The sequence below is a fragment of the Dasypus novemcinctus genome, chromosome 6, assembly GCF_030445035.2.
Source record: "Dasypus novemcinctus isolate mDasNov1 chromosome 6, mDasNov1.1.hap2, whole genome shotgun sequence".
NCBI lineage: Eukaryota > Metazoa > Chordata > Mammalia > Cingulata > Dasypodidae > Dasypus > Dasypus novemcinctus.
Genome location: NC_080678.1, coordinates 77320635 through 77335058, shown reverse-complemented (window position 1 = coordinate 77335058; position 14424 = coordinate 77320635). Strand labels below are relative to the sequence as shown.

Sequence of the window (14424 nt, the reverse complement as noted above, 5' to 3'; positions counted from 1 at the left end):
GTTATTGTGTAAAACTTTTCTGTCTTGCTAGGTTGTTCTTTTCCTTGTCCTTTGGCTAGAGAAAGTAGGCTTTTGTTGGGGACTTGTTTTTGGTCTGTGCCTATTCATGTTTCTGGGTTGCTGGCTTTTTCAGCTTCAAGTCTGGGATTTGTGAGGCAAAAAAAAAACAAAAAAAAAAACCCTGGAAAACTGACCACTGTTTCATCCCAAAGTTGCTAGTCAGTCTGTCTTCTCTCCATTTTTCATAGTCTTCCTACGTTTGTTTTAATATAATGCCCAGGAATTTTAGTTGTTCTTAGTGGGAGGAATAGGGGAAAGTACATCTACTCTATCTTCTTGAAAATGGAAGTCCTCAATGACATTTTCTAAAAAACTTCTAAATTATCTCTTAAATATTTCAAATTTTCATTTGTAAATATCCAAATGTGAACATTGTTCATAGTGTCTGAAAATTTGAGCTTTTTCAATTCTTAATAAAATATTTTTTCTTAAATTGTTGTGTACTATAAACATTTCAGAATTAAAATAGTACTGGAGGATTACTGTTAGGGGACAAAGTGTTTTTTTAATCTTGGTATCAAAAATCGGAAAAACAAATTACAATTCTTGTATATATTATATAGCTCTTCAAAATTTACAACTACTAAAAAAATTAAAAAAAGAAAGATTTGAAAATTAAAAAGAAAAAATAAATAATCTATTTTCTTTGATTTTAGCTTATAGTTGCAACAACATGTATGGGGATAAATCACCCAATTTTTTCCCGTAAAACTTTTGATTTTTGTATTGTGGATGAAGCCTCTCAAATTAGCCAACCAGTTTGCCTGGGGCCACTTTTTTTTTCACGGAGATTCGTGTTGGTGGGGGATCATCAACAGCTTCCTCCCCTAGTGCTAAACCGGGAAGCCAGGTAAGCAGGCATTTTAGTTTGAATTTTAAATTGGTTTCTCCTTAAGGGACAGTTTTAGTATACTGATAAGTCTGAATTTGATTTGTTGACAGAGCTCTTGGCATGACAGAAAGCTTATTCAAGAGACTGGAGCAGAATAAGAATGCTGTTGTACAATTAACTGTGCAGTACAGAATGAACAGGTATTTATAACAGTATCAGTTATATGTGATTTTCATGTTTGTTTTCATCTTCCAAAACTAAACTTATTTTTTGTAATTCCCTTAGTAAAATTATGTCCTTAAGTAATAAGCTGATATATGAGGGTAAGCTGGAGTGTGGATCAGACAAAGTGGCCAATGCAGTGATAAATCTTCCTAACTTTAAAGATGTGAAGCTGGAACTGGAATTTTATGCTGATTATTCTGAAAATCCTTGGCTGAATGGAGTATTTGAGCCAAAAAATCCTGTTTGTTTTCTTAATACAGAAAAGGTAAGAAAAAAAAAATTTTTTTTGTCCTATTAAAATTTTTCACTTTGCAGTGGTGTATGATCCATTAGAGATTATCAGCTATAAGGTAAAACTAGTATACTTCTTGTTCTTCAATGCAAAAAAATAAAACAGTCTTTTCTTTCTATAGACTCAGTATCTTTGGAAGGACATTTATTCTGGGAGTTATCAAAATTGACTTGTGGAAATGAAAAGGCAGTAAATGAACTCAAGGACATAATTATATTTTCCTAGTAATGAAATTGGCAAGGATAATACCAAAGGGCTGGGTACTGAGTGGGTGGAAGGCACAATAAATTGATGTCAATTTAAAGACCTATTTACAAACCATTAAAGAAAATTATTAAACAAAAATCCTCATTTAACAAAAATCTTTACGAGAACTTTAAATGACTTAATTTTTAGTTCTAGAAACTAAGAAGGAAGTTTTGACCTTATACTGCTATAATTTGTTTTATAGAGTGCTTCTTTACATTGATTTGAAAGTCTTTACATAAGTCAAATAAGAATATAGTGACCAATTATATCTATGCATAGTACTCTAAAATAATTATGTCCTTCGTTGTTATTAAGATGGTTGGACACAGCTCATGGTTTAAAATAGGGTCTGAACACATGTACCTTGATGTAATATCGGATATTGGCATAGCATGTCAGGTTCAAAAATTTGATTTTACCTTAACACATAGGGGCAGGCAGCCTCTGGGAAATTTATTCATGAAAACTCATCTCACAAATGACTGCTTTTACAAACCAAAATTCTAATTTATTAATTTTAATTTGCAATTATTTACCTTACAAAGGCCCAGGTAGTTAATTTTGCTCTTCTTTCTTAGCATCAGGATTCCAAGTATGGTGGAATTAAAAATAATCAAGGCAGTAGAGCAGGTGTAGCTCGGTGGTTGAGCACCTGCTTCACATATATGAGGTCCCGGGTTCAATCCCCATTACCTCCTAAAAAAGTAATAAAATAATCAAGGTTGCTTAGGGATGATATGGGAGCAAAATAGTACTTGGAGAGTTGATTACCAGGTGTGGTAGATCTTATCTGCTCTGCTGTATGCATTAAAAAGCAATAAGAAATTGGAAATAGCACAGATATTAAAGCGAGATGTAAATTTCAATCCTAGTGCCACGATTTATTGTGTGGTCTTCTTGGGCAAGTTATTTAGCCTTTCTGGCCTTTCATTTCTATAAAATTGGGGATCATAAAGTTTGCAGAGCACTTGGCCAAATGTGTGGTTGGCTTTCATAGAGATTTGGTTATTTTTTGTTTGTTTTTTGTTTTAAAGATTTATTTACTTATCCGCCCTGCCATTGTTTGTGCTTGCTGTCTGTTATCTGTGTCCATTTGCTGTATGCTTTATGTCTTCTCGTCTTCTTTTTAGGAGGCACCAGGAACAAACCTGGGACCTTCCATGTAGGAGAGGCACTCACTCATTTGAGCCACCTCAGCTCCCTGCTTTGTTGTGTCTCTCATTGTGTTTCTTCTTTGTGCTTCCTTGCTGCCCTGTGTCTCGTCAGCTCTCCATGCCAGCCCATCGTGCCAGCTCGCTGTCTTGCTCGCCTTCTCCAGGAGGCACTGGGAACTGAACCCAGGACCTCCCATGTGGTAGGTGGGAGTTCAGTCGCTTGAGCCACATCAGCTTCCCTACTTTCATAGATATTTGAGTCTGAACCAGAGCATGTTCTGAACGTGACTAATATTAATTTTTGTTCATTCTTTTACGTTCACGTTTTAGGACAAAGATAGGTAGTACAAACCTGGTAGGACACTGTCTGTGGCCAACTATGTACTTAAAATAATCTTAACATTAACGATTGTTTTACACGCAGGATGGTTTTTTTTCTTTGTAGGTTCCAGCACCGGAACAAGTTGAAAAAGGTGGTGTGAGCAACATAACAGAAGCCAAACTCTTAGTTTTCCTGACCTCGGTTTTTATTAAGGTAATTTAGAAAGTACTGTGAATTTTGAGATCTGATTGATATCAAAGTGCAGAGGCAGAGAATGTTAGGGCTGTAAGGAACTTAAGATCTGGTGTTAACCCTTGTTTGTAAGATAAGGAGACTAAACTGTGATTGGTTTTGTTTTATTCTGAGAAAAAAGTATCTAAGTCATGTAATTTTTATAATGGCATTTTGGGTTTCTATTCAGGACTTTTTGTAACATGAGACAATTCCAAACTTGTCGATACAGTGCCTCTATAGTCAGTATGATTGGGGATTGGAAACTCTTCTATGTAAGGGACAGCAGCAAGTAAAATATATTTCTTCTTACCTTTTTTTTTGGTCTGGTGTCATGGTTTATATGCTGTCATGGACATTTAAAAATCAAGTAAGCAATTACATGATGAGGGAATTATTTCATCAAGGGAAATATGGATATAAATTTACAGCATCTTCAATACTTGTATTGACTTCTTTTATAAGATAGGAAGATCTCTTATAAACATCAGTTGGGCATATAATGTAAACATTCAATTTAGTAAATTCAGTAAAACTTAAAAAACAAATAAATTTCCATTTTATGTTGTATCCTTTTCTATTCAGGCTGGATGTAATCCCTCTGATATTGGTATCATTGCACCGTATAAGCAACAATTAAAGAACATCAACAATTTATTGGCACGTTCTTCTGTTGGGATGGTTGAAGTTAATACCGTAGATAAATACCAAGGAAGAGACAAAAGTATCATCCTAGTATCTTTTGTTAGAAGTAATAAGGATGGAACTGTGAGTTAATTGTATTTATTACTGATTTGTTTGGGGGCATTTTAAACATTAAAGCTTCCTAATTTATTTCAAGTGTATAGGTAACTCCAGGGTTTGTTTTGTTTTGTCTTTTGTCTTTTTACTCCCTTTGATTGGTTTTTCTTGGCTATGTAATACATACCTGTGTATAGACATACAATTAAAAATTCTCCCTCCTTTGTCCCTCATCTACTTAGTTTCTACTATCTCCTCAGAGATAATCACATTTTTTGTTTCTTTTATAACCTGTGAGAATTTTTTTGTGCACTTAGTAGTGTAGTCTGGAGCTCTTTCCATGTCAATACACAAAGTGTGATTATTTTTTTCAGATGCAGTTTTTCCATTTTATGGATATGTCAGTGTATTCTCATCTCTCCCCTGAGTCTTTTTTGATTTTTTGTATTACTAGTACAAACAATGCAACAAATGAATGGAGAAAGCAATTATTTTTATTATGTGTGTTTGTTAATTTAATTTTTAAATTTTAAATTTTTTATTACCCCCCCCCCATGGCTTTTTGCGGGCTGTCTGCTCTCTGTGTCCATTTGCTGTGCACTCTTCTGTGTTTTTGCTTGTCTCTCTTTTTTGTTGCATCACCTTGCTGAGTCGGCTCTCAGCGGGGGCCTGCGGGCCAGGTATCACTCCGTGGCCTGTGGGCGACCGCCTACCCTCACAAGGAGGCCCCAGGACGCAAACCCAGGGCCTCCCATATGGTAGAAGGGAGCCCAGCTGATTGAGCCATAGCCAATTCCCAACCTATTTGTTAATTTTAAATTATAGCTGGGTATAACACACAACATAATATATTTGTAGTTGGCATGGGTAGATTTTCCAACTACCTAGAATTTTTAATGTGTTGATGAAGTATTTTAGCAATCCATGTTTTTAAAACTAGAAAAATAGTTCAAGGCAAATCATGTTCTTTGTCAGAGCAAAGTGAAACGATTGAAATATATATAATCAGAAAACGAATTGAAGATTATATTTCTTACAGCTTGGTGAACTCTTGAGAGATTGGAGACGTCTTAATGTTGCTATCACTAGAGCCAAACATAAGCTCATTCTTGTTGGATGTGTCCCCTCACTAAACTGCTATCCTCCTTTGGAGAAGCTATTTTCTCATCTAAATTCAGAAAGATTAATATCCTTTTTGTTCTTTATATGATCATATTTGATTGTGCTGTTTTGTTTACCTTTTTTATGTGCTTGTATAAATTGTGTCCTGTGTTTTCCATGGATGCATTTCAAAGATGAGATTCTACAAAAGAAAGAGAAAACAATTCACAGGAAGTAAGGTTAAGCAAATAATGAAATGAGGTGATAGTGATGGGTAGTTTGTGAAATGAGAAGGGGAAAAAGAGGGACTTGATCTCTTGCTCCAAAAACCATAATCCCTGCACATCTAGGAAAATTCATAATCCCTTCTGGTCCCTCTCACCCTAAATTAATAACCTTTTTAAATCCGGGACAAAGGATTGTGTTAGAAAAAAAAAAAGGAAAATTATTACTTGTCATTTTGTCATTTAGTAGGTTGTTTAAAAAAATAGATAATCTTCGAAAGAATTTATATGAACATCTTAGGTTAAGATAAATAAACCTTATTGCTTATGTACATAGTGATCCATAGAATAACAAAAGGATATATATATACACATATATATATTTAATATATATAATATATATATATTTAAGCAGTCTTATAACCAAATTACAAAATGTTAAGAATAATGTCATGAAATGTTTTGGGTAATTCCATATTGTGTTAAATATATCTTCCTTAATTTATTTTACATCATTGATCTTCCACCAGGAGAACATGAAAGTCTTGGTTACATACTGGGTGAATTTCAAAGAGGATAAAGCACTATTTCCCTTGCCTTTTTCATATTTGGGCAGTGGTCATCTCTAGCTGGTGCAAACTATTTGTAACTTGGGTATGCTGTAAAATCAGTGTCTGCTGAGACTGTGAAGATCTTTCTTACTCAGAGGGTACAAAATGCAGTCTTTCAGAGTTCCAGTTTTGTGTTTTTTATTTTTTTGTTATAATCTTGTTAAAGTTCTATCACTATACAAAATTTAACACAGTATTTATTTTTAGTTCAATTCTACCTAAAACTGTGAAAAGTCTATGTTTATAGATATTATGTATTGTTGTATGATAAATTTTTACCAGCTTTAAAGATGAATTACATTTGAATTTGAGACTTAAACACTTAAAAATTCAGCACTAACAAAAAAAAAGGAAAAAATTCAGCACTAACTTGGTTTTGTAGATTTTATGATAAGAATTTTATCTGAAGACTGGATAAAGAAAGTGATTTGTTTTCATCACTTAAGAATAATCTTGTGATGATGAGATCATTTCTATATTTCTAGAAACTATTTTGCTGAGATTTTCCCTGGCTTTGCTTTCTGCTATCAAATGTGTTTTCACTTTAAATCTAGCCTTTTAAGTTATGATTTAGGAATTCATTACTTTCAATTAATACCCTGTTCCTTCTCCCCCCTTGTTATTTACACTATTCCTGAGTAGATTTGGGTACAAAAGAAAATAATTCTTACTCTTGTTGTGAGAAGAATTTTGTTTACTGAATTTCAGATGGTAAATTTAAAAGCTATATCCCTATATTCAGCTATTCATGTTCATATGTCCCTTTGTCTTAGGACTTTACTCAATTTTCTCTTTTTGTGTAAAGATGATTGTAAAACAATGTCATGTATATGATGACAGATTTTAACCTCAGTGTTTTCTTCTTCTTGAGGGAAATCCTCCATTGCTCTCAAGATTTATTCTGTTTTTAAAATGACTGTTAAACATATTAAGGTTTCTGCTTCTACCTCAGATGTTTACTATTATACTATTATTATTATTACAACTACTTGAAGTTTTCTTTAAATAAATTGTTTTCTACTTTTGGATCTTACAAGAGTCTGGCCTTTCAATTATTTGAATGAGGCACTGTGATTTGGAGGCTTGGGGAATTCAAACCTGGACAACACTTCTGTGGAGCTCATAGTGCAGTACGAGTGTGGCACCGTCCATGCCGAGGACTAAGACGGCAGTGACTATGGATCACTAACCTTATGGACGCTCAGCTTGTGCAGTCCCCAATCAAAAGCACCCTAGCCTAGATAATGCCTTCCTTGAAGTGAAAGCCATGTTGTGAAGACAATGTAGCCATTCCAGTGGCCCCGATCCTGACTCAATTCAGAGTTTCTGCCTCCTGATCTTTCCCTCTCCCTCTCTTCTCTGATTTCCTTTATTTTCCTCCCAATCCATTACTCTCTGAAGCAGGACATCTCCAGAGTTCTATGCTTTTTCTCTTCTCTTTGGGCACTCACTAGTTTCAACCATCACCTGTTTGTGTGACTGTTCATCAAATCTATACTCAATTTGATCTATCAAGTCCTAGCTCATGCCTTCACAATATTCTGTGGGCACTTGAGACTTAGTACACACAAAACTGATGTTTCATATTCATCTAATGCCTTCCTCCTGTGATCCCCATTTCTGTAAATGGCAATCATTACAGATTTTAGATCATGAAATTTCTTTGTAAAATCACCCCTTCCTAATAACTACTGGTAATTGGGTATATGATGATCTAGACTGGTATTTAAAAAACAGAAATTACCACAACCACAGTAAAAAATAGATTTTACAGTGAGTCATTGTAGATATATGTGTGTGTGTATAAATGTGGAATAATACTTTCACAAAACAGTATTCACCCTTCTAGTATTTCCATTCTATCCCAGTAAAAAATGCTGGTTGCAATCTGTTATACTGCTTTCACTTCCTACTAATAGTTTGGAGTACATAGTTTGTAACATAAATTATTCTCTAATTCTTATTTATACATTTGTCATAACTTTACTAATCTTTTTTTTAAAATTTTAAACTTTTTATTATGAAGTACTTTGAGACTTACAGGACAGTTTGAAAAATAATACAAACCACATACAGAGAACTCCAACATAACCTTTATCCCTCCATATACCCAATCTACCAATTTTTAACATTTGCCATATTTGTCATATCATTCTGTCCATCATTCTATCAATCAATCTGTCTGATTGTCATTCTGTCTATCCATCTGTCTACCATTCTATTTTCTGAATACTTGTGTGTAGATTGTACTCATCATGCTCCTTGAACGCTTAATACTGCACCTTAAGTGCACTTATCAAGTTCAAGAAATTTAACATTGATACAAAGTGTACAGACTATATTCTAATTTTTTCATATATCCCAATAATGTTCCTTTGTGTCTTCTCTCCTTCCTGTTTTTTTTTTTTTTTTAAAGATTTATTTATTTATTTAATTCCTCCCCCACCTCCCCCGGTTGTCTGTTCTCTGTGTCTATTTGCTGCGTCTTGTTTCTTTGTCCGCCTCTGTTGTCGTCAGCGGCACGGGAAGTGTGGGTGGCACCATTCCTGGGCAGGCTGTACTTTCTTTCACGCTGGGCGGCTCTCCTTACGGGGTGCACTCCTTGCGAGTGGGGCTCCCCTACGCGGGGGACACCCCTGCGTGGCAGGGCACTCCTTGCGTGCATCAGCACTGAGCATGGGCCAGTTCCGCACGGGTCAAGGAAGCCCGGGGTTTGAACCGCGGACCTCCCATGTGGTAGACGAATGCCCTAACCACTGGGCCAAGTCCATTTCCCTCTCCTTCCTGTTAAATGCCAACCAGGATTGTGTATTGCCTTTAATTGTCATTGTCTTTTTGCTTTACTTTTTTTGTTTTTTGTTTTTTGGGTTGGGTTTTTTTGGTTTTTTTTTTTTTCTTTTTTTTATTAGAGAAGTTATGAGCTTACAAAACAGTCATGCATAATGTGCAGAATTCCTGTGCATCACCCCTCCACCAAAACCTTACATTGTGAAACATTTGTTACAGATTATGAAAGAATTGATCATACTATTACCACTATGGTCCATAGCATACACTTGGTATATTTTTTTCCATACATGCCCGATTATTAACACTATGTATTACTTTTGCACATTTGTTATAGTTCACCACATAGCATTAACCACAGTACATTTTCCACCACATGGTTCACTGTGATATACAGTCACATGGCTTGTACAACGTATCCAAAGTGTAGTCAGTGGCTCTCTCATCACAGAGTTGTGCAGTCTTTGCCCTAGTAAATTTTTGAACATTTTCCTTAGTCCAAAAGAAAAAAATCCCATACACTCCTATTATTGACCATTAGTGTTGATATAGTGCCTTCTTTGACATTAATGCGATAATATTGCGCTTAACTGTAGTCCATAAGTTACATTAATTGTATTTTTCCTATGTACCACTATATTCTTAACTACCTTGTAATAGTGACATACATTTGTTCTAATTCATAAAAAAATTCTTGTATTTATATTATTAACCACAGTCCTCTTCCATCTCTGGGTTTACTATGTTATTCGGTCCCTAGATTATTCTCTAACTGTTTCAATTGATATTTACATCCCTAGACTACCCTTTCCAGCCACAATCCCATTTATAAACCAGCCGTGTTAGTTATACTCACTATAATGTGTTACCATCGACTTTATCCATTTCTACTCTTCCATAGTCAAGGTAATTGAAAATCTACGTATGTTAAGCAACAATATCCCTTCTCGGTCTTCATCCTGTCTCCTAGTAACCCATAGTCTAGGTTTAACTCCATGTGTTTATTCTTTGTATTTAGTTCATATTAGTGAGACCATTTATTATTTGTCCTCTTGTGTCTGATTTATTTCACGTAGCATAATGTTATCAGGGTTCATTCATGTGTCCCAATTTCATTTCTTCTTACAGCAGTACAGTATTCCATTATTTGTATATACCATATTTTGTTAATCCATTTCTTGGTTGATGGACACTTGGGTTGTTTCTGTCTTTTGGCAATTGTGAATAACACCACTATGAACATCCATATGCAAGTGTTTGTTCACAACACTGTTTTCAGTTCTTCTGGATATGTTCCTAGTGGAAGGATTGCCAGATCATATGGCAGTTCTGTATTTAGCTTCCTGAGGACCTGCCACTGTCTTCCACAGAGGCCACATCATTCTACATTCCCACTAACAGTGAAGGAGTGTTCCTAGTTCTCCATGTCGTTTCCAGCACTTATTTTCTGGTTTTTTTTTTTTAATAATGTGAGGTGTGAGATGATATCTCTGTAGTTTTGATTTGCATTTCCCTAATATCTAGTGACATTGAACATTTCTTCAAGTGCTTTTTTGCCATTTTTATTTCCTCTTGGGAGAAATGTCTAAGTCTTTTGCCCATTTTTAAATTGGATTGCTTGCTCTTTTATTGTTGAGTTAGTTACTTTACTTTTATTGTGGGAACATATATACAACATGAACTTTCCCATCTCACTTACCCCCAAGCATGCCAGTAAGTGGGATTAATCACATTCACTACGTTGCAGTACCCTCATCCCTTTCCACTATTAAGACTTTTCCATATCCCCAAACAAATGCTACACCTGTTTACATTAACTCCCCATTTTCCCTGCCCCCTCCCCTGGCAAACTGTTTTCTTAATTTCTGTTTCTATGAGCTTGCATATTCTCTGATATTTTATTTATAGTTACCATGGGGCTTAAATTTAACATCTGAAATCTAATAATCTTGTTTGCTTTGATACTGTATTAGTCTGCCAAAGAGGTGCCAATACAAAGTACAGAAATCTGTTGACTTTTATAAGGAATATTTATTTGGGGTAAAAACTTACAGTTATAAGGCGATGGAAAGTCCAGCTCAAGGCACCTTAAGAGGCACTTCCTCTCCAAAGTCAGCTGCCACATATTGAATCAAGATGCTGGTGATCTCTGCCTGGTCTCTCATTCCCTTCCAGGCTTCCTCTTCCTCTTGAGCTCCATGGGCCCAGCCTCTTGAGGCTTCATGCTTAAGCAATCCTGTAGTCCTCTCTCTCCTGGCATAAGGCTTATTTCTTTCCAGGACTTCTCTATCAGTCTCTACTGTTCTGGTCTCTTCCCAATTTCAGCTGTAAGCTGTCAGGTAGAATGGCTCATCTCTCCCAGGGGCCTCAGCTATTTGAACCATCTCCTTTCTGTCACATGGCAGGACCAAAAATGATAAGAGTTCTCTCTTCCTGTGTGTCTGTCAGTGTAAGTCCATTTATATCAGATGCAGCAACCTAAGTCTGATTTGATGCAGTCAAATCAAAGCCCTAAAGCAAACTTACCAAGTAATCTACTCAAAGGCCTTCAGCTGAATTAAGTGTAATCAAACGGTATCACTGTTAGGCCCAGGGCTCCCATCCTGCCCTACCCCCTCATCCCCCCTCCTTCTCCCCCTTCCTGCAGGTGTGCATTCCTAAATGATATAGAACCAGAGCTTCTGCCCCTGCTCCCTCCCAGCTCCTTCCCTAAACATTCTGGTCTGATAGTAGCAACCCACATCTGATGGATGCAGATGGAACTACAGAGCCAATAGGAATGATCTTATCCCAACCTTAAAACTGCAAAGCTAGCATAAACCATCACAAACTAGCCCCTTTGTAGTCTACCCCAAGACAAGTTATAAATACCCCCCTCCCCCTCCTTGCCTACTGGTGTCTATTCTAGACTCAGCCCACCTGCTCAGCTCTCTCTCATTAAAAGCTTTAAAATAAATAAATAAAAGCTTTGTTTAAACTAACCTCAGCTCCTGGTCTGATTGATTGATTGACTGGTTTCCCTTCCCCCCATTGTCTGCTCTCTGTGTCCATTCACTGTGTATTCTTCTGTGTCCATTTGTATTCTTGTCATGTGGCACCGGAAACAGTTGCTTTTTTTGTTGTGTCATCTTGCTGCGTCAGCTCTCCATGTGTGGGCAGGCTGTGCTTTTTTTCATGTGGGGCTGCTCTCTTTGCAGGGTGCACTTATTGCGCGTGGGGCTCCCCTACGCAGGGGACACCCCTGTGTGGCACGGCACTCCTTGCGCGCATCAACACTGCACGTGGGCCAACTCCACACAGGTCAAGGAGGCCCTGGGTATCGAACCCTGGACCCTCCATATGGTAGGCCGACGCTCTATCTGTTGAGCCACAACTGCTTCCCTGGTCTGATTTCTAAGACACCTCTCTTCCTCAGCTTCCCGTTGAACCTAACAATCACACCCAGAGGAACAGATTTAATTTACAAACATAATCTTTCTCTTTTTGGGATTCATAAAATAATCTCAAACTGCCACAGATATACCAATTTAACTACTTCAATAACATACATAAACTATGTTCTTATACCCCTCTGTCCCCCTACCTTTATGTACTTCTTGTCACAAATTACATATTTATCTGAGCTCAATACCATTGATATATCATTATATATTTTTTTCAAAGATTTATTATTTTTAATTAATTTATTTCTCCCCATCCCCCTCATTGTCTGCTCTCTCTTTCCATTCGTTGTGTGTTCTGTGTCTGCCTGTCTTTAGGCAGCACTGGGAACCTATCCTGGGACCTTCCAGAGTGGGAGAGAGGTGCTCAACCTCTTGCGCCACCTCAGCAGCCTGGTCTGTTTTGTCTCTTATTGTGTCTCCTCTGTGTCTCTTGTTGCATCATCTTGCAGCACCAGCCTCCGCTCACAGCCTCTGCTGTGAGGGCCAGCAATTCTGCATGGGCCAGCATTCCACTCAGGCTAGCTCGCCGTGTGGGCCAGCACTCCCGTGTGGGCCAACTCTCTGCTGGGGCCAGTTTGCTGCATGGGACAGCTCGCCTTCACCAGGAGGCCCCAGGAATTGGACTCTGTACCATATGGTAGACAGGAGCCCAATTGCTTTAGCCACATCCACGTCCCTATCATTATATTTTATGCATTTGCCCTTTATTTACTATAGGAGGAAAAAGTGGAGTTACAAATAAAAATACCATATAGTACTGGTATTTATATTTACCCATGTCATTATCTGAGATCTTCATTTTTTTTTTGTACAGTCTCTAGTTTATTATGAGAAGATTGTTCCAGTATGTACAAAGGAACAAAAAATATCAATCTCTCACCCCTTCCCCCATTGCAGCCTTAGCAGTGCTCCTTAGTGATACCTGGAAGAAAGATCTTTCCCCCAGGCAAATGACTCTTTGCAAGACTGCTGAGGTAACAATATATATTACAAATATATTTTTTGAGGCAGTGCAATAAAGCTATTTCAATACCAGGCAATTTAAATATCGTCTTTACAGATGGGTATATATTAAGACCCAAAATAAAGAAGTCCCAGCCAGAATCAGGTCAGTGGTTCTTCCACTCTACTAGTGGTACCTATCAGAATTATTGGAGAGGTTTTCAAATACTATTCTTATAGGGCCTGCCCCAAATCAGAAGGTCTGGGGTAGAGCCTGGGCCTCTATCCTTAAAGAGCTCCCAGTGACCCTGCTGTGTGTCCTAGATTGCAGAGGAAGTTGAATGTTCCGAGAGTACTGAAAAGCAAAAGATTAAATTATTCCTTTTCTTCCCTTTTTAAGTAGTTGTTAAAACCAGATACATACAAAAAAATACCATTCACTTTTTAAAATAATCATATGGTGCTATACTTTCAAGAGCCTAATTTTACTTTAAAGCTTCATGCTGAAGGCAAACTAAAGATTTTATGCAATAAAATCACACATTAGGGGAGCTGTTGTGACTCAGGGTTGGGCTCTGGCTTCTCATATATGAGGTCATACAAGGTCCTTCTTGGATTCAATCCCCAGTCCTGGTACCTAAAAAAATAAAATCACACATTAGACTTCATGAATGAAATAACTAGATATCAGAAAAACAACTCACCGTAATCCCCCTTTGTCATGAGGCAGGTAGCTCTGGTCTGCCAGAAAGTCATAAAATGAGAGAAGAGACGGTAGCAAATCAATGGACCAAAACCTTATGGTTGAGAGCAGACGACGGCGGGGGTGGGGGGGATAAAAATTAAAAAATCTTATGATAAAGATGCCAGTCTGGATTATCATTCCCCCTGTCCCCCCACACACACCCAGAGGAAAATTAGCCCATCTGAGTCTAGTTACACCTAGACCAGCATGGACAGCACTTCATCATATGTTAAAATTGAAAGCATCACTTCACATCCATCATCAGTGGTCAAAGTAAGCTGGGGGTCAGAGGGTGAAAGTTGTTTTTCCTTGAAAAAAGAAAAGTGGTAGGGTGTATACAATTTGTCCTTCACCAAAGGTAAGTTGAAGAATTGTTTTGGGTGTCACTGAGAGTGGCATAATGGCTGTTCCTCTGGATTATTGGAAATTATTCTTAAAATAAAAACGCATTAGAGCTCAATAAAA

The 14424-nt window shown here is 37.1% G+C and overlaps 1 protein-coding gene across 1 annotated transcript in view; it reads left to right on the top strand.

The window, feature by feature from the left end:
* Nucleotides 1-6107, top strand: part of DNA2 (DNA replication helicase/nuclease 2) — a 70526-nt gene extending 64419 nt beyond the window's left edge. The window contains exons 15-21 of the mRNA XM_004470522.4: nucleotides 717-910; nucleotides 1003-1092; nucleotides 1178-1382; nucleotides 3258-3347; nucleotides 3951-4133; nucleotides 5146-5292; nucleotides 5943-6107. Of these exons, the coding sequence (XP_004470579.2) occupies nucleotides 717-910; nucleotides 1003-1092; nucleotides 1178-1382; nucleotides 3258-3347; nucleotides 3951-4133; nucleotides 5146-5292; nucleotides 5943-6011 (978 nt within the window). The 3' untranslated portion in view covers nucleotides 6012-6107. The remainder of the gene's footprint in view (nucleotides 1-716; nucleotides 911-1002; nucleotides 1093-1177; nucleotides 1383-3257; nucleotides 3348-3950; nucleotides 4134-5145; nucleotides 5293-5942) is intronic.
* The last annotated feature ends 8317 nt before the right edge of the window (nucleotides 6108-14424 follow it).